General features: G+C 40.9%; 7 protein-coding genes across 7 annotated transcripts; 6 read left to right on the plus strand and 1 right to left on the minus strand.

Moving 5' to 3' along the window:
- Positions 1 to 460: 460 nt before the first annotated feature.
- On the plus strand, positions 461 to 2,613 carry SJAG_00987 (MBF transcription factor complex subunit Res2; the record flags this gene model as incomplete). Its single annotated transcript, XM_002172217.1, has 2 exons — positions 461 to 692; positions 872 to 2,613. 2 exons carry the CDS (start codon positions 461 to 463, stop codon positions 2,611 to 2,613), a joined length of 1,974 nt encoding a protein of 657 aa, XP_002172253.1.
- Positions 2,614 to 3,003: 390 nt separating this feature from the next.
- SJAG_00986 (ATP-dependent RNA helicase Rok1) lies at positions 3,004 to 4,774 on the plus strand (the record flags this gene model as incomplete). Its single annotated transcript, XM_002172216.1, has 2 exons — positions 3,004 to 3,058; positions 3,270 to 4,774. The coding sequence occupies 2 exons, from the start codon at positions 3,004 to 3,006 to the stop codon at positions 4,772 to 4,774; spliced, it is 1,560 nt and encodes a 519-aa protein (XP_002172252.1).
- Positions 4,775 to 5,005: 231 nt separating this feature from the next.
- On the plus strand, positions 5,006 to 5,983 carry SJAG_00985 (F0-ATPase subunit G). Its single transcript, XM_002172215.2, has 3 exons — positions 5,006 to 5,273; positions 5,320 to 5,417; positions 5,463 to 5,983. The coding sequence occupies exons 1-3, from the start codon at positions 5,171 to 5,173 to the stop codon at positions 5,595 to 5,597; spliced, it is 336 nt and encodes a 111-aa protein (XP_002172251.1). The 5' UTR covers positions 5,006 to 5,170; the 3' UTR covers positions 5,598 to 5,983.
- An 87-nt stretch (positions 5,984 to 6,070) lies between these two features.
- On the plus strand, positions 6,071 to 9,790 carry SJAG_00984 (lon protease Lon1). Its single transcript, XM_002172214.2, has one exon. It carries the CDS (start codon positions 6,447 to 6,449, stop codon positions 9,633 to 9,635), a length of 3,189 nt encoding a protein of 1,062 aa, XP_002172250.1. The 5' UTR covers positions 6,071 to 6,446; the 3' UTR covers positions 9,636 to 9,790.
- On the minus strand, positions 6,450 to 15,688 carry SJAG_00982 (AMP binding enzyme). Its single transcript, XM_002172212.2, has 7 exons — positions 12,123 to 15,688; positions 11,880 to 12,083; positions 11,619 to 11,836; positions 11,205 to 11,581; positions 10,944 to 11,162; positions 10,145 to 10,904; positions 6,450 to 10,097 (listed from the first exon to the last, which is right to left on the minus strand). Exons 1-6 carry the CDS (start codon positions 15,316 to 15,318, stop codon positions 10,832 to 10,834), a joined length of 4,287 nt encoding a protein of 1,428 aa, XP_002172248.1. The 5' UTR covers positions 15,319 to 15,688; the 3' UTR covers positions 6,450 to 10,097; positions 10,145 to 10,831.
- On the plus strand, positions 9,725 to 10,813 carry SJAG_00983 (ADP-ribosylation factor Alp41). The gene is made up of 6 exons (XM_002172213.2): positions 9,725 to 9,970; positions 10,021 to 10,075; positions 10,125 to 10,197; positions 10,240 to 10,385; positions 10,446 to 10,526; positions 10,579 to 10,813. The coding sequence occupies exons 1-6, from the start codon at positions 9,906 to 9,908 to the stop codon at positions 10,732 to 10,734; spliced, it is 576 nt and encodes a 191-aa protein (XP_002172249.1). The 5' UTR covers positions 9,725 to 9,905; the 3' UTR covers positions 10,735 to 10,813.
- A 1,049-nt stretch (positions 15,689 to 16,737) lies between the features above and the next one.
- SJAG_00981 (fungal cellulose binding domain-containing protein) lies at positions 16,738 to 17,980 on the plus strand. Its single transcript, XM_002172211.2, has one exon. The coding sequence runs from the start codon at positions 17,150 to 17,152 to the stop codon at positions 17,840 to 17,842; it is 693 nt and encodes a 230-aa protein (XP_002172247.1). The 5' UTR covers positions 16,738 to 17,149; the 3' UTR covers positions 17,843 to 17,980.
- Positions 17,981 to 18,142: the final 162 nt, after the last annotated feature.

Genomic DNA, 18,142 nt, shown 5'->3' on the forward strand with positions numbered 1-18,142 from the left:
TCAAACTGCTAGTTGCCTGCTTCGCCCAGTTTCCGTATTTCTTTGATAAACAGGTTTAAGTTACATGGACGATTCAATGACGATTCTTCATTCTGCTGCTCCGTGTCCGTTTTACGTGAACATAAACCCGCTTCTAATACACGGTTTGTTATGTTAATTTTCGTAATTAAAGTTACTATAATGAATGTGTGCGTTTAATTCTCATTCTAGCTGCATTGTTATTATTTTTACTATTAATATTGCTACTACCAGTACTACTACTATAACTGTATTACCAATGCCGCTCCTGCGTGCACCGAGGAGACACCAAGTAAGGGTTAGACGCTTGCTGATGCTGCCACCGCGCTACGCGTCTGGGTTCTATGACCTCATCGGAAATATGCCCGACCCTTACCGAGTACATTCCCTTTGAAGTTCGGAGCCGACGACGCCAAGCATCCTGAATTATGCATACTTCGCCATGCCACCTAGAAATCCTGGAATTCATACAGCGACGTACTCTGGCGTGGAAGTGTACGAATGCCTGATTAAAGGAGTCTCAGTGATGCGACGACGGCATGATTCCTGGCTGAACGCGACTCAAATCCTCAAAGTCGCGGATTTTGACAAACCCCAACGTACTCGAATTCTCGAAAAAGAGGTCCAAAAGGGCCATCACGAGAAAGTACAGGGCGGTTATGGAAAGTATCAAGGTAAAGAGGCTTTGAATTACGCGTTTTTTGCTGTTTCTGTCCCATGTTCTTGCATAGACGGGTCGTGTCTGACTATGGACGCGTCTTCATACACCGGAAAACAGTATGGCGGGAACGAGTGCTTCCGGCAGCAATTAACATGTGTTTCCTCAAAGAATATTGTCTAACGCTATTGTTAGGTACCTGGGTACCGTTTAAACGCGGTTTGGAGCTTGCTGTCCAATTTAAGGTTGACGCTGTAATGAGTCCTATCTTGGAATTCGACGTGAATGGTGAAGAACCACCTGCTTTAAAACGTTCTTCGTCACAAAAGTCGCGTTCTACTCCGGGTAGAACGCGTCAGAGAAAGAATGGAAACCATACTTCTAATGGAAATCTCGGCCGGAATTCGTCGACTGCATCCTCGTCCGAATCAATTGCAAAAGAGGAATCCAACATCGTTTCTTCTTACAAAAAACTTCCTAATGGTGCGAAACCGAGTGCTGGTCCCGTTAGTGCCATCGCAGCTGGCGACGACGACCGACGTCTATCGAGTTCTTCCATTGGGCGTGCACAGTCGTCTCCTAAATATGCTTCTAACTCTTATCACGACGTTACGTCTCAAAGTGCTGCTCTCGACACTCCGCTCGATAAGTATGAAGAAGCTCTCTTGGACTTCTTTCTTCACCCTGAAGAGTCTCAGATTCCCGCTTTCCTTTACAACCCGCCTTCCGACTTTCAGGTGAACAGTGTAATTGACGACGATGGCCACACATCCCTTCATTGGGCGTGTTCAATGGGTCATGTCGAAATGATAAAGCTTCTGCTTCGGGCAAACGCCGACATTGGCGTATGTAACAGGCTGAACCAAACACCGCTGATGCGAAGTGTCATTTTTACCAACAACTACGACTGTAAGGCCTTTAACCAGGTTCTAGACATGCTTCAATCTACACTGTATACGGTCGACGTATACGGCCAGTCCGTGCTGCATCATATCGCATTGGCAACGGCAACGCCTTCAAAGCTTCGAGCTGCGCAATACTACTTGGATTGTGTCCTCGAAAAGTTAACTTCCATGCAATCAGTGAACAATGTTTTGCGGCTTATCAATTTACAAGATACAAATGGAGACACTGCCATCTTAATATGTGCACGTAATGGCGCTGTCTCCTGTGTCAATGCGCTTTTAAGCTACAATGCAAACCCCAATTTATTAAACCGACAGCAGCACAGTGCTGCAGAGTTCATCGCGGAACTGGAAAAGAAAACCGATAACAACGTCGCTCCGCCTTGTTCAAGCTCACCCCCTTCTCGTCCCTTTACCTTTTCCGCACCCAGTATAAATAACACCTTCGGCACGTCTCAAGCCTTTGGCAAGGCAATTCCCTCCATCTCTGCTAAGTTTGCTCAGCTCGCGGAGACTTATAACGCTCAATTGCTTGAAAAAGATGAGGATCTCGTTCGAGCCACAAAATTAAAACAAGAAACGCAGCGAGAGCTTGAACAGACGCAACGGGAGTTGGAATCGCTCCGAAAAAATGTTCCAAACTTTGGCGTCCTCATTGAACGTGAAATTGATGATGTAAAAAACAGATGTGCAAAGGAAAAGCAAAACCTTGTTATGCTTTTGGAAAGTCGCCAGGCCGTTTTGTTAAAGGAAACATTAGACGTTCAACCACGGTTACAGAGTGCCAATGGAAACACTGAACAAGATCCACAACATGTTGAAGTTTTACGAGAACGGCTAAGAATGCTCCAGCGTAATAGAAGTAACTTGACACTTTCTATGATAAAACTTTATGAAGGACTCGGTATTGACGACACGGTGAACAGTTACAGACGCCTGATTGCTACTAGCTGTGGCATGAATGTAGAGGAGCTCGACTTGACGATCCTCGATGCCGTTGAAGAAGCACTAACACAAGAAACGAAGGGCTAGCCAATCCAAAACGTGTATATGTGTATGTGATGTGTGTGCTTGTTCACTTCTTCCTGTTGTTGTTCTTCCATTTTATCCCTTGCGCTGTTTCCCTTATGCTACATCCAGAATCGTTGTTCATTACTTTTCTTGCATTTTCGTCTCCCTTCCCGTTCATACTCATGGCATGTGTTTTCTTTCACTCTTTCCTGTTTTATTACCACAACACATCTCCCTCATATGCTCACCATTAAAGTGTCCCTTACTCGTTTCTCCTTTCCTTAAGTTGGGTGTAATGATTACGAACATTTAATTATCAAGATGAAGCTTGGTGCAGTTTAACTTAGTTGTAAATTCATAGCACCTTTTGAATCCAACTACCGTTCCACTTCGTCTACTGACTATCTAATAATGTTTACTGGTAGAGTAGCACCGCTACAGTCTACAATTGTTCCAAGTAGAAGAAGTATGCAGTAGAACGTCAAAGCCGAATCTTAATTTTTTTATAAACAAACATGATGATTCTCAAATGAAGTGAAGTATATTCGATCTATTGATCCACTTTTGTCTTTTTCGTTATTCACTTAAAGAACCCGTTTACTGAAGTCCAGCGTGCTTCACCGAGACTTTCATACACCAAAGTTACATCGGGTACACCTGCCGTCTGCCTTACTCAGGGAAAGGTGATTTTTTTGCTTTAAAACTTGTTCAAATGGATGCGTTTAAGCTCCTTACGACGGGAACTTCTTTAAAAAAGGCTGCCTCTGTTTCATTGGCGAAAAAACAAGAGGAAACTCGGATTCAAAAGATATTTTATACTGGTAAGGTAAAAGTTACTGGAACAAATCCAATTGAGCCGATAAAAGACTTCCCTGAATGTTTGTTCACCCAAAATTTGCACGAACAGGGTTTCAAGCAAGCTTCACCCATCCAGCAGTATGCAATTCCTGCTATTGAACAACGCCGAGACGTTTTGGCATGTGCTCCTACGGGATCTGGTAAGACGGTTGCATACCTGTATCCCATTGTACGGAGTCTTCAAGCTCATAAAGACGGTGGATTCCGTGCTGTGATTGTTCTGCCGACGCGTGAATTGGCAGAACAAGTGAATCGTCAATTGAAGCGTTTAATTGCACGGACGGACTTAAAAGCAATCTTCTACGACAAGTCCAACGAAAAAATACAAGAAAAAAATACGAAATTGCGTGAGATTTACGACATTTGTGTCTCTACACCAATGCGTCTCGTTCACGCCATTAAGTCGGGTCTTTCTCTGGCCAACGTTGAGTTTCTTGTCCTTGATGAGGCCGATCGGTTGTTTGAAAAGAACTTTGTTGAGCAAACAGACGGTGTTTTGAGTGCTTGCACACATCCACGCATTTGCAAGTGTCTTTTCTCGGCAACTCTTCCATCAACGGTGGAAGAGTTGGCTAAGACGGTAGCTCATGATCCCCTTCGTATCATTGTTGGCCAAAAAGATGCAGCTACATCAACTATTGAGCAGAAGCTTTTGTTCGTTGGCAATGAAGCTTCGAAGCTTGTAATCTTCCGTCAGATGGTTTCGGATGGTGAGATTCAACCTCGTGTTGTCATCTTTGTGCAAGACATTGACCGTGCGAAGGCTCTGTACACAGAGCTTATGTTCGATGGGATTCATGTTGCTGCCATTCATGGCGAACTTCCTCAGATGAAGCGCGACGAGGTTATGGCCCGGTTTCGTAAGGGCGAAGTTTGGGTTTTAATTGCCACGGATTTGTTGGCACGGGGCATTGACTTCAATGGAGTCAAGCTGGTTATCAACTACGATTTTCCTCAAAGTGTACACAGTTACATTCACCGTATCGGTCGTACTGGCCGTGCTGGTCACGGTGGCCGTGCAATTACGTTCTACACAAAAGAAGATAGCGAGTACTTAAAGCTCGTTGCTGGCGTCATGAAATCATCTGGTTGCGAGGTACCAGAGTGGATTATGGCGCTCCCTAAGCCCACCAAACAACTGAAAAAGAAGCTCAAATATCACGCTCCCGACCGTAAGCGTATTACGACTCGTTCTTCATACGATCGTCACAAGGAGGTTCGTAAAAAAGAAGCTATTCAACAAGCCAAAAAGCTAGCTTCTATAAAAAAACAACAGGAGAAGAAAAAGGAGAAAGTATCTGAGTCTGAGATGACAACAGACTAGATAAGGTGTGGATGTTTATTGTTTATATGCATGCGTTTTTAAGTGGACAACACAGGTATTCTTTCGTTTTGGATTTTGGGATGATGAGAGTTTTTACACATACTTAATACAATTTGTATTACTACATATTTAAGATAGCGCAGAATCCATGGTCTCCTACGGGTTTACGGACTCTTTTAAGTATAACTAGTGGCACTATATGTAAGTGCAAGCAGTAGGTTCGTTTTCATTTGTTTTTATTTATTACATTCTGTTTTCTTCATGACTATATTCGTAAGCGTCACATCACCGTTTATTAGCTATTGAAAGGAAAAAGACACCACTGGAAAGCAAACAGCACTAAAATTATCGTTGAAATAAGACTCTCGTCTTATAGGCGTTGTTTATTGGTGAAGTATGTCATCGTTTTCTCGTTTCTTTGGATCCATGAAGCATCTGGCATCCTCGTCTGCCTCTCAAATTGCATCTATCGGTAGGCCTTATATGAAACGCTTGTCACGTACGTCCTACAGGTGTACGAATTAGTTCTCTAATACAGTATCTAGGCTATCAAGAGCCTATCATGTATTGGACAAAGGTTTGGAGGGAATTTGGTAAGCAGGTTTATCGTTCGGAAAAAATAGGTTCAACATCTCAGTCAATGGTATGGTAAACGTCTTGCTTGAGATTGTTTCTAATAGTTTTGTAGAGACGGACGTCCCGCATATTTCAGGATTATTCCATGGAAGATATTAAACGAGGAACCTTTATTGCAATTGAACTATTAGGAATATTTTCTGTAGGACAAATGGTTGGCCGCCGGAAGATTACACCTTATAAGTAAAATGATTCTGCCCTATCTGTATTCTCTTGCTGTGCTTGTTTACAGAATTAATTTTCAGGGAATATGACATTGAAATACCATTGATGACAGAAATAATTAATGACAGAAACGAACAGTACTTTGTTTGGGTAAGGACACCGTTGACCATCAACTTGTATAATAGCTGTTCATGCAAACGCGATGACAAATATCCTTAAGCGAGAACCATCATTGCGCGCGAGTCTAATTTCTCATATGAATTAGAGTACGTTGGGAACAGGGAGTATATAGATCTTTCATTGAGTCTATTGATGTACCTTTCTTAATAAATCGCTTTCCATGATAAAATTGTCGATTTCATCGGCGCTACAGGCACATAATTAAGATGCATGTAATTACTACGAAAGGGGGCAATTAACATTATGTCAAGTATGAATCCTTGTATGCTGTGAATGCTTTCAAACCAAGTAAATTATTGTTTCAGTTTTGAAGTACAAACTCAGATTTCGAGAAAAGTACAATTTAAAATCGCTCAAAAAACCAAATCTCGCCTCTATAACCCGTTTAAAACGATCAACGAAACGTTTTCCTTTATCAAGCTATTGAACTTCTCGTTTCGCCTCCATTTCTCCTACCCTCTATAAACGAGCATTCCTTCGACCCGTCAACAAACGCAATTTATAGTACATGTAACACTCTCACATCAACACAAAACACGAAATTATCAACAGTTTCAGGCAGCTGGAGTAGTTACTACGAAGATAAGACTTAGTCGTAAAAGTGAACAGCGCTCACGTCTTCACACACCCACACCCACCTTCCAAATTCAATTAACTGCCATATTGGCGAGGAATTTGTTTTTTCGTCTCAATGCTTTCTCGTTTCTGTAATACAGGATGGAGAGTTTTGTTATTTGCTAAATCTACTCATACAGGAAGTACTACTAGTTGTAACCGTCGTTTTCTAAGTCAGTCATCGCGACTTAATTACCGCAAACCCTTTTCTGCAAGCTTAATTAGAGGAGAAAGGGACAAGAAGCAGCCAGAGGGCTTCCCCGAAAAAGATGATCATGAGAAACACGTAAATAGTGAAGAGAATGATAAATCTAACGAACAACCAATTCGGAAAACAGAAGAGACAGCCTCGTCTCAAAACGATACGACCCCACAGGATGGGGAGGAGGATGGAGAAGCTTCTGCTGGCTCAATTCCGGAAGTCTATCCTCAATTGATGGTGTTACCAATTATGCGGAGACCATTGTTTCCAGGTTTCTATAAAGCTGTCGTTACCAAAAATCCCGTTGTTTCAGCAGCTATAAAAGAACTTGTCAAGAAGCGGCAACCGTACATCGGTGCGTTTTTGCTTCGAGATGAAGATAAAGACACCGATGTCATTACAGACATAAAACAAGTTTATCCTGTCGGTGTATTCGCCCAAATCACTAGCATCTTTCCAGCGAAAAACGCCGGTGAAAATGCGTTAACTGCGGTCTTGTATCCACATAGACGCATCCGAATTACTGAACTTATCCCGCCAAAGTCAACCCAGGAAGCCGTAAAGGCTAATGTCAAAGATATAGAGAACGAACAGCAAGAAGAAACGAAAGAGGAAGAGGAACCCGAACAGCCGCATCAATCTGCTGAAGATTCGACGGCACTTCTTCCAAATAAGGATGAACAGTCATTGCTTGTGCCAGATGAAAACACACCGGGTGGCACTCCGCCTTCAACGTCTTCGTCTGTTCCAAAAAACGATTATTTACCGCTGCAGAACGCTTCAGCAATCCTAAAGAATTTCAATGTCTCGTTGGTTAAGGTTCAGAATATTCCAAAAGAACCTTACGATCGTCAAGATCCTGTTATCAAGGCTGTGACTTCTGAAATTGTTAATGTGTTTAAGGACATTGCGAACTTGAACCCACTTTTCCGTGATCAAATCGCCAACTTCTCTATATCTCAATCTACTGGTAACGTATTTGATGAGCCAGAAAAGCTTGCGGACTTTGCCGCTGCTGTATCCTCCGGTGAGCTTGACGAGCTGCAGCAAGTTTTGGAAGCTAGTAACGTCGCTGATCGCCTGCAAAAAGCTCTTTTTGTGTTAAAGAAAGAACTCTTTAACGCACAGCTTCAGAGTAAGATTAGCAAAGACGTTGACCAAAAAATCAATCAACGACAAAAGGAGTTTTATCTTATGGAACAATTGAAGGGAATCAAGCGGGAACTCGGCTTGGAAACTGATGGAAAAGAGGCTCTGGTTACAAAGTTTCGGGAACGCACAAAAGATTTGCGAATGCCCCCTGAAGTAGAGAAGGTTTTTAATGAAGAGCTTAGTAAGTTCCAGCATTTGGAGCCTGTTGCCTCTGAGTTCAATGTTACACGAAACTACTTGGACTGGCTCACTGAACTTCCTTGGGGACGAAAAACTACGGAAAACTTCAACTTGGAAAGGGCGCGCACTATATTGGATGAGGACCACTTTGGCCTGAAGGATGTGAAGGACAGGATTTTGGAACTCGTTGCGGTCGGAAAATTACGTGGCACAATGCAAGGCAAGATTATCTGTCTTGTAGGCCCCCCTGGTGTCGGCAAAACATCAATTGGTCGTTCCATTGCTCGTTCACTTAACAGGGAATTTTACCGTTTCAGTGTTGGAGGTCTTACGGATGTTGCCGAAATCAAGGGTCACCGAAGAACTTATGTCGGTGCTATGCCAGGTAAAGTTATTCAGGCATTGAAGAAGGTGCAGACTGAGAACCCTCTAATTCTTATTGATGAAATTGACAAGGTGGGTAAAAGTCACCAAGGTGACCCTGCAAGTGCTCTTCTTGAACTTCTAGATCCCGAGCAGAATTCTGCCTTCGTTGACCACTACATGGATGTGCCGGTTAATTTATCTTCTGTACTTTTCGTCTGTACAGCAAATACCTTGGACACCATCCCAGCTCCTTTGTTGGACCGTATGGAAGTGATCGAACTTTCAGGTTATGTTCTTGATGAGAAGATTAATATCGCAAAGGGCTATTTAATTCCTCAAGCTAAGGAGGCCTGTGGTCTGAAAGACACGAACATAAACATCACCGATGGCGCTATCAAAGGACTTATTCGTTATTATTGTCATGAAAGTGGTGTTCGTAACTTGAAGAAACAAATCGAGAAGATTTTTCGGAAAATGTCATTTAATATCGTGAAGAAGATGGGTGAAGAAAAATTACCTGAAGAAGCAGGCGTAACAAAAGAGGGAAGTGAAGCCTTGGAAGCACAATCAGAGCAAGTATCTGAACATGCTACTTCTTTTAAGCCTCGTGTGCCTATCAAAATTCCGGAGGTAATAAATTTAACAATTACGGATAATGACTTGAAAGACTATTTGGGCCCTGCTACCTTTTTGTCTGACAGACTCTACGATATAACGCCCGCAGGAGTTGTTATGGGTCTTGCGTGGACACGCTTGGGAGGTGCTACCCTGTATGTGGAGTCTATCGTGAAGAACAAGCTTACTTCTTCATCACAGCCGTCATTAGAACGAACGGGCCAATTGGGAGATGTGATGAAGGAATCGTCTCTTTTGGCTTATTCTTATGTTCGAAGTCTCGTGGCAAAGCGGTTCCCTGACAATCAATTTTTCCAAAAAGCCCAAATTCATCTTCATTGTCCTGAAGGAGCGGTACCTAAGGACGGACCTTCTGCGGGTATCACAATGGCGACATCGTTATTGTCGTTAGCTCTTAATATGCCAGTGGCTCCTGATATTGCCATGACAGGCGAGCTCACACTTACCGGTAGAATTCTTCGGATTGGTGGACTTCGTGAAAAGGCCGTAGCCGCTAAGTTGTCCAATGTCAAGAAGATTATATTTCCAAAAGATAATCTTTCAGATTGGGAAGAATTACCACCTTATGTCAAGGTAGGTCTTGAGGGATATCCTGTGGAATGGTATGAACAAATGTTTGACATTGTTTTCCCAACTGCGACGTATGAGAAATGCAATTCATTATGGCCTGAATTGCTGAAGGAAGATACGGTTCAGAAATCATCTCGTGTTACTGCAGTTGTGAACTAATTCCTCAAACGAACCAGTTTTGTAAAGTAGCCAATTAAGTTTAATTTAACGGCGTTATGACTTTTACGATCATATAAGTGTGTAGTTTACTTTTCCTTTCTTTTATGTGTAGTCTTGCTTTTTTTATATTAATGACGATGAAGATATGCAGAGAATCGTGTGAAAGAATGTCAAGAGACTGTTAAGCAAATATGCATAGGCACGAAAAGTTATGTACTCTTTCCTGCCATGAACATATTCTACCTCGGTATAGATTGGTAGACTTCTCAAATGGGTTTATTGACAATCATACGAAAACAGAAGCTAAAAGAACGAGAGATACGAGTACTTTTACTGTAAGCATTGAAAGCACATTTTTCTAGATGATATAACTAAATTCTCGTAGTGGTCTTGATAATGCTGGAAAAACAACTTTTTTAAAACGTCTACTTAATGAAGATGTAAAGAACGAAATATTGCCAACTATTTGCATCATTAACATCAATACAGGTTACAAGTGTCTCACCAACATTTGGATTTCAAATTAAAACAATAGAGCTATCTGGATTTAAACTCAATATTTGTAAGTAAAAAATGTCATCAGAAAAGATCCTAACGCAGTAAGGGGACATTGGAGGCCAGAAAACCATTCGTAATTTTTGGAGAAATTACTTTGAGGCAACGGATTCAATAATATGGGTCGTTGACGGACTCGATGAAGATCGATTACATACTTGCAAAAATGAGCTTCAGAAGCTATTGGAAGAGGAAGTATGTTGTGTTTTTTATTGAGTTTATTTTATGTGAACATTAGACTAATGAGTTGAACAGAAATTACTCGGTGCGAATCTACTTATAATAATAAACAAAATGGATGCCATGGAACCATCGGTCGTGGTAAAAGTTGAAGATGTAAGTTTTATTATTTAAGATAATGTTTACATCGCTCTAACAAAACCCTTAGGAAGTTAAGGCGATGAAGATTAAATCACATCATTGGAAGGTCATTCCAGTGTCTGCCTTAACTGGTAAAAATGTAGAGAAAGCAATAAATTGGCTATTGGAAGACTTGAGATCGACCAAATTTGATCCATCGCCTCGAACACAAGCTGACAAATAATTAAAATTTTCATGATTGAAGATAATTTGTAACACATAAACCCTTGGTTTCTTACGCTCACCCACATATTATGGCATCGTAATAAGAAATTTTTATTTTATGTCTCTTCTTCCTCTAAATCATTAAGAAAGGGTTGTTGAAAATGTGTGTCTAGTTCAAAATATAGTTTCCTAAATTGTTAGAGACTATTGTGTTATGTCCGTACTTACATTTTTCTTTTGAGCCAAAGTTCAATTATCTTTTGACGATTTTTTATGCCCAAATAATTTCTTGGAAATGAACCATCATGTACAAAAGCAATGTTGTCTAGGATGAACTTGTGAACAGAAAGTACCTTTGTAACAATTAAGGCTGCCAGCGTTGCTAGACAATTTTCCAGTTTAACCTCAACGAGCAAACATATGTTCTCGCCAGCTTGAAATAGCACACTAATATGTTAGCTAAGAGGTTATGAAAATGTGTTGACTTACCACCCATCTTTTGAAATGTTCGAGTGACATCTTTCGACCATCTGTTCAATATCGATCACAAAATGGTTAAGGCCATTTATCTCAAGTGTATCCCATATATTTCCTAACACATAAAGCTTCAGTGGGGAATCGCTATTAGAGCCTTGATTATGTGGCCGACTTAAAAATCCCAGTAAACCAGTGCGCAAGAAACACTTATGAGACATTCCGGGTTCTTCCATATATCCTTCCGATTCGATAGGAAAACCAAAGCCATCGCGGTCTAGGTTACACGCTGCTCCATGGGGGCCATGATACCAGATTTCACCGATTCTGTTTTCAGTCAAAAGTACCCTTTTTTCAGGATGTACAACACATATGTCAGTAAAGTGCATTCCCTGTTTTGGTTAGAATGATTCATTTCTTTTGACTTACTTCACCAGCACTTGTTAACAGTAAATTGTTGCCAACGTCAGAAGATTGTTCTTTAACTAAACCTTCTCTAAGCGCTTCAAGTGAAAGTACAATGTCATCATTTTTAGATAGGGCAAGGTTTATGTATGATAAAATAGGCTGTTGTGCATGCGAAAGGACGAAATAAATTGCATCTATCGCCAACTTTTTATCATTCAAATAAGTTTTTATCTTTAGCACTAGAATAGCGTTAGTAAAATACATCGGTTTCATGTGACATACGCCTTTGAGAATAAAGTCTCTCAGAGAAGGGCACAATCAGTGCGTGTATAAAGGTGAAGTCTTCATCGGGTATGTTTTTAATAAACTGATAAAGGAGATACTTTGGGAGAAACATATGCGAGATTTTATGCTTCAGTAAGGAATCTGATATCATCCCAAATCTGGTTGACAAATCATCTTCGGTTAGAAGAAAAGTAGTAAAGCCTAAAGGTTAGTCTCCTCATAAATACCTAAGACACATACCACAGTAAATGCCCATTAAAGAACTTAAAACTAATCCCAAGCCATGTGAAAAGTCAAATCCAGCCATTAGACTGTCAGTTGAAGAAATGTGAAATGCTTCCTTTAATTCCTTGCAGAATTGGATCAAGTCAAAATGGCAGAAAGAGGACGTGGAGACGATTCCGTCTATGGCCCTGTTAATCCATATAACGGCAGGTGCTCGATCCTTTATTAACTCTCTAATACCGCGAAAGCGCAAATGCTTTGTTGATTTTTTGGAAAGGGGAATTCCCGTTGTACAGAGAGTCTTTGGCATTTTTGTTCTAAAAAGAGAAGAGCGTTGCTTTATAGCCTGAATAATAGGTTTTGATTTCCAAGCTAAAAAGCCACTCTCATCTATTAAAATTGCAGTCACTTTGAATTCATCAATGAGTCGAATAATCAGGCCAATTTCCTTTTGCAACTGTAAGTTTCCAATCTTTTGAAAAGGTATGACAGTGATTCCAAGGAAAAAACAACTGTAAAGTGCGAACACAAATTCCATAGGATCTTCATATATCAACAACATTATTTGAGATGGCTTCGGCTTAAGAACCAATTGTATATACTCCATTATAGAAGCAATTCTGTAATCGACTTTTCTCCATGAAATCTCTGAACACTCAGTAAGCTTTGAACTAAGGTTAACAAAACTTGTTTGTAAAGGCGTCTTTGAAACACGAAGAAGAAAAAGATCCAAAATTGTGTTATAGAGAAGAAGCCTATCTGAAATTTGATTAGAGGCTTCGATGTCCTTAGTCGTAAACATATTCTTTTGAAGAATCTTTGATTCCTGCTGTTGATTATAGTAATCAAACATTTCGGATGACCAAATTCCATGGACAATATCTTTTCCAACGGGCAAACATGAGATAGCACGATCAACGAAGAACTTGACATACTTTGTCGGTAAAGTTCCTAACAAAAACTCATGTCTGCATTCATGTGGATTAATTAGACTGCCAGCGGTTTCCATATTCCGAGGTAGCTTATTTGTCCTTGAAATAAATACAGCATAAAGAGAGAGTTTATAGGAAAAGTTGAGGTACTCACAGCAATTCTGGGCCAATTCTTCAAATATAGGTAAGAAATCTTTTTCGAGAAATCGCAAGGCACAATGCTGCGCAGGCTCTGCTAAAGTCGTCTCAATTATTAAAACTGGGTAGTAGTCATCCTCAATTTTAATGTCGAACAAGACTGCTTCATGGATGTTAGGTATTCGTTTCATCAAATCTCTGATTAAGAACTGACTGTAAAAGAGTTGAAGTTTCTTCACTAACTTCCCGTTCTCAATTTCGTGCTTATTTTGTCGAATCTGATCTTCTTTCCTACCCACAACTATGATATGGCCTTCACGGAGGAAACCATAAATGTTTGTGCGAAAGAAAGAAGATTCGCAAATAAAGGATTCTGACTCGTTATCACTTGCGATGATTGGATGTTCAGGAAGACAGTTGTGAAACTTGTTATCGAAGAAAAGTTCTGTGGGCAAGCATTTGGATTGAACCCATAATTCACCGATTTCATTTATTTTGCAAAGCGAGTGGGAGTTTGGATTGACCACAACAACCGACGAGTTGATAATAGGCAACCAAAATGGTGATAAACATAGAATATCTTCGGGATTGTAGTTACAAGTTTCGAGAAACGATATGGTGTGAACCGTATTTTTCCATAAGGGTTGTTTTAGGACTAAGAGCTCTTGATAGAAATCCTCGTGCATCGGCCCATTAGTTAAATACGTGTCATTTACCATTAGCCAGTCTTTCATCGAAATGGATATCCCACCGTATTCATCTAATGTAAGGAGGGGTGCAACAATATCGCGCGAATATAAACATCCTAATGGCCGAAGCCATCTGTCAGACAGTAAGGCGTTGAACTCTGGATCCACGATGTTGCAATGAATTAGACATAGTTTAAGCAGAGAGAAGTTAACGTCAAACTTTTTACGATATGATAAAGTAGATCGGGGATCTTCTTGGTAATTAAAAACAACGTTTTTGAGTCCATTATAATCACAAAGAAGCATTGTTGCCTGGTATTTTGATATGGCGAAAGCAAATGTGCCGGCAGTCGAAATGGCTTCTGGCTCACAAATAACACTAGTGTAACCGCTAAAGAGAGCATTCCAAACTGTGAACGTCAATCCAACAGATCTGCGTGGATCAAGATATGTGAGAAGCACCTCTCCTCTAACGTTGAGCTGTGTTGCACGTTTCGTTTTGTAGTTTTTTATACCATGATCAAGTGGATTAGTAATGAGTGCCGTTGTAAGTGCCTTCACCTGGCTCATAATTGTTTTATTGCGAAATACAATGGCCTTTTTTGAAGATACAGTCGGCTTTATAAAGTCGATATATGCGATGTCATCCTCATTAGAGTTTAAAGACAGCACACCCGGAGGAACTTTAAAGTTACTAACTTCATTAATTTTCCACCATGAGATATCCTTTCGTTGCCCTATAGACGTTTCACGAATGAATATCTTGAATGTCGATTCAGTGAGCATAACATGTTTGGACTGCGTTTCCGAGAGAATAAACAGAAAGTCTTGAAAGGATAGTGAAGGCATCACCGGAACCACTATAATTCCTACGAGCATGCATGCCAAAAAGCAGGAAATATAATCCACAAACTCTGAACGCCGGTAGTAGAGGATTACGATTTCCTGACTCTTTATACCAGCATGTTTCGATAAGAACATTGCGAGTTTCTCAGCTCTGTCATACAGCCTTGACCATGTGCAGCAAGCGACTTCTCGTCCTTTGTTATCAAGGGTTATAAATGCTACCGAATCCGGATTGACTGTCTTGCGATACTGAAACAGGCCAGAAATGGTATGCAGACTTGCCATTGAGTTCTGCGGAAACTGAGGATCATTGATGATGAATGGCACGCGGCGTGGTAACGTTGGTAATTGCAAACGATTTAAGACAGACGAACAAGGGAAGGAGAGTGTACTCTTCTTGTCTTGTACTTTAATAGACTGCTCAGAGACTTTGTCGCCATTCACCAATGGCTGTCTATCTCTTTTCGGCGAACTACAAGGTTGTGTTTTCACTTGTGCCGCAGGATACTCCATGGCCTTCGCAATTGAATGCGACTCAATTGAATTCATGGATAGAACAGGGCTATTTGATAGCAGTTCAGATGAACTCCTATGTTTTTGATGCATGGATGCAATTGTTCTTGAGTGGATTGGGATAGTTGTTTGTTGACATACTCTTCCCAAAATGCATTACGAATATGCAGTATGTAAACAAACGACGATCTTATGTGAACCCCATGTAAGTAGCAAACAAACATGCATAGGTCCTAGACAGTAAAATATCACCCAGTGACAGAAGTAGACAGTATTTTGAGCATGGATGAGTATATTCATCCATTAGATTACAAAGTCCATTTTTCTAATTAATGATCGAGTCGATATACGACTGACACAAAACAGAGGACGAATCTGTAATTAAGAACGGCATTTTCATCGTTCTGTAATGTAATGGAGAAGGAGACTCGTGTTGGAGGCAGTCGCTTGGGATGAATGCAGATTAAGGTTACCTGCGAATGCGTATACGCGCGGTTTGCGACATGTAGAAATGGATGAATCAAAGAACCTGATTAATAGGAGAAAGGCGTTGTATTGCAATGAGTAAATTTGTAAACGGTATTACTATGTAATCAAAGATTCTTCTTCACATAACGAACCTTTTTTATCGAAAAAATAATATGCTTGATGAACTTTATTTCTCAAAGCGGCACTTTATTTGAAATCCCTGTTACCCCTGTAAACCCCTCCAGCTGAATCAAAACATTATTCGTATTTAGATTCATAAAACAGAAAGCGAAAGTTAAAATTACTAATGGCTTGCATGTGTAAAGGAGAAGGGGCAACTTGCACCAAACAACTCATGCTGAGAGTTTGGTTTGTTAAAACGGCTCCGTGTTTTTTTGTCGGCTCCTTTCTAAAAATTAGGTCCTTTCTAAAAATTAGGATAAACACGCAACATCTGTTTCTACAATTTCCCTATGATGTACAGACTCCTAACCAACCCTGTTGAATACGAAGCAGTGATTTTTGCAGAAGGAATTCTTCACTCGGAAGCATATAATCGGGTGCTAGTGGGGTAAGTTTCAGTGTGACAGTTTTCTGACATGACATAACGATACCGATGGTGCGACGCGATCTTCGGAGTTAGTGGTCGGTTTGAATAATTATTGGTTAGTCAGGGTCACCCCTGCGCGAGTACGAAGAGGGGAACATCATGCTTCGCGTTTGTTCTCGCCTAGTCGAATGACGATCGCAAGAGTCGGCTTGCCGTGGATCAAAAGACCCTGAGAGTTATGGGACCCTGAAATTGCCGCTCAAGCAGATAGGCTAGTATGGCAGCCGAAAAAAAATCGTAAACCAAAATTTGTTTTTGATACTAAACACGTTGTGTAGTTTTTCCATCTGGTACTATATGTCACTAGTTATTTGTTAATTAATTTATAGCTTTCAATTGAGTTATATTATTGTGCTGTGCTAGTTAACACATCACACATGCCGGGCGACGATGGAAAAGTTGCAGCACAAGACATGAGCACTTTGTTTTCGCCAAAAAGGGACAGCCCATGAGCAGGATGTTGAGCATGAGATGAAAAAGGGCGGATTATTGCTGAACAGGGTTTGCTCGTGTTCTCATTATTTTCGGAATCATGACATGAACTGCGGTAAAACACATGAATTATCATGAGCGGTTTTCTTGTGAACGTATCCGGTGCCCTTATCCACGTTACAATCTGTGGGCAGCCGGGAAGATGATCAAGGGAGTTGCGGAGCTCTAGACAGGGTGAGTATTTTTTTTTTTTACGTAAGGTAAAGAAACGAGAGTATAAATAATTGCTGTAAATGCAACATGTATACCATTCAATTGAATTTGTCCATCTCTAGGGCCATTCAGTTTCTAGCTATTCTCAGAGCCTTCTTCTATTTTTCTTTTTACTAAACATCTTTGCTTCCGACTGCCAATATGGTTGCATTGAAGAGTCTTGTCGCCTACGCCGTTTCTTCCGTTTTGTTCGGAACTGCTGCTGCCGTTGTTCCTTGGTATGGACAGTGCGGTGGTATCAACTATAGCGGTTCTACTGATTGCGCTGAGGGTAGCGCTTGCAAGTACTCGGATGCGTGGTACAGCCAATGCGTTCCTGGTGCATCCAATGATGGCTGCCAGATTGTTTATGGCCAATGCGGTGGCATTGGTTGGGAAGGACCTACTTGCTGTGCTTCCGGTTCCGAGTGTATAAAGCAAGGAGACTATTATTCGCAATGCACCCCTAAACCTCCCAGTGAAGAATGCGCTCCCTGGTGGGGTCAATGTGGTGGAAACAATTGGAATGGTCCTACTTGTTGTACCGAAGGCAGTGCTTGCAAATACACCGGTTCTTGGTACAGTCAGTGCGTTCCCGGTGCTGCCGATGATGGCTGTCAAATCGTCTACGGCCAATGTGGTGGCATTGGTTGGGAGGGTCCTACGTGCTGTGCTTCTGGTACTTACTGTCAGTACCATGATCCCTACTACTCTCAGTGTGTTGTTGGATCTGCCTCTTCCAGCTCTTCTTCATCCGTCCTTGCTGCGACGACGTCTTCTGTCCCCTCCAATTGGACATATCAGTCCAGTTCTATGAGTACATTCACTACTTCCACTCGCACTCGCTGTCACTAAGTATGGTGCTTTTCTATTTATGCAATTTTTGGCAATGCCTAATGAACTGAAAAAGTTCTTTTATTCTTTTTTGCTTATTATTTGATTTCCAACGACGATACATGATGATTGAATTATTTTTAACTCAATAAATAAGGTTATTTCCTGTACTATTTCGATTATTGTGTGAAACATCTTTAAAGTACCCATGAGAGTTTATCGGATTCAAAAAAGAGTCTTCGTATTTTTTCGAATATATTACGACCGACTATTCAATCCTTTTTCTTTTGCAACAACAGAAAATTCATTTTTCTTCATTCA

This window comes from Schizosaccharomyces japonicus (assembly GCF_000149845.2).
Source record: "Schizosaccharomyces japonicus yFS275 unplaced genomic scaffold supercont5.1, whole genome shotgun sequence".
Classification (NCBI taxonomy): Eukaryota; Fungi; Ascomycota; class Schizosaccharomycetes; order Schizosaccharomycetales; family Schizosaccharomycetaceae; genus Schizosaccharomyces; species Schizosaccharomyces japonicus.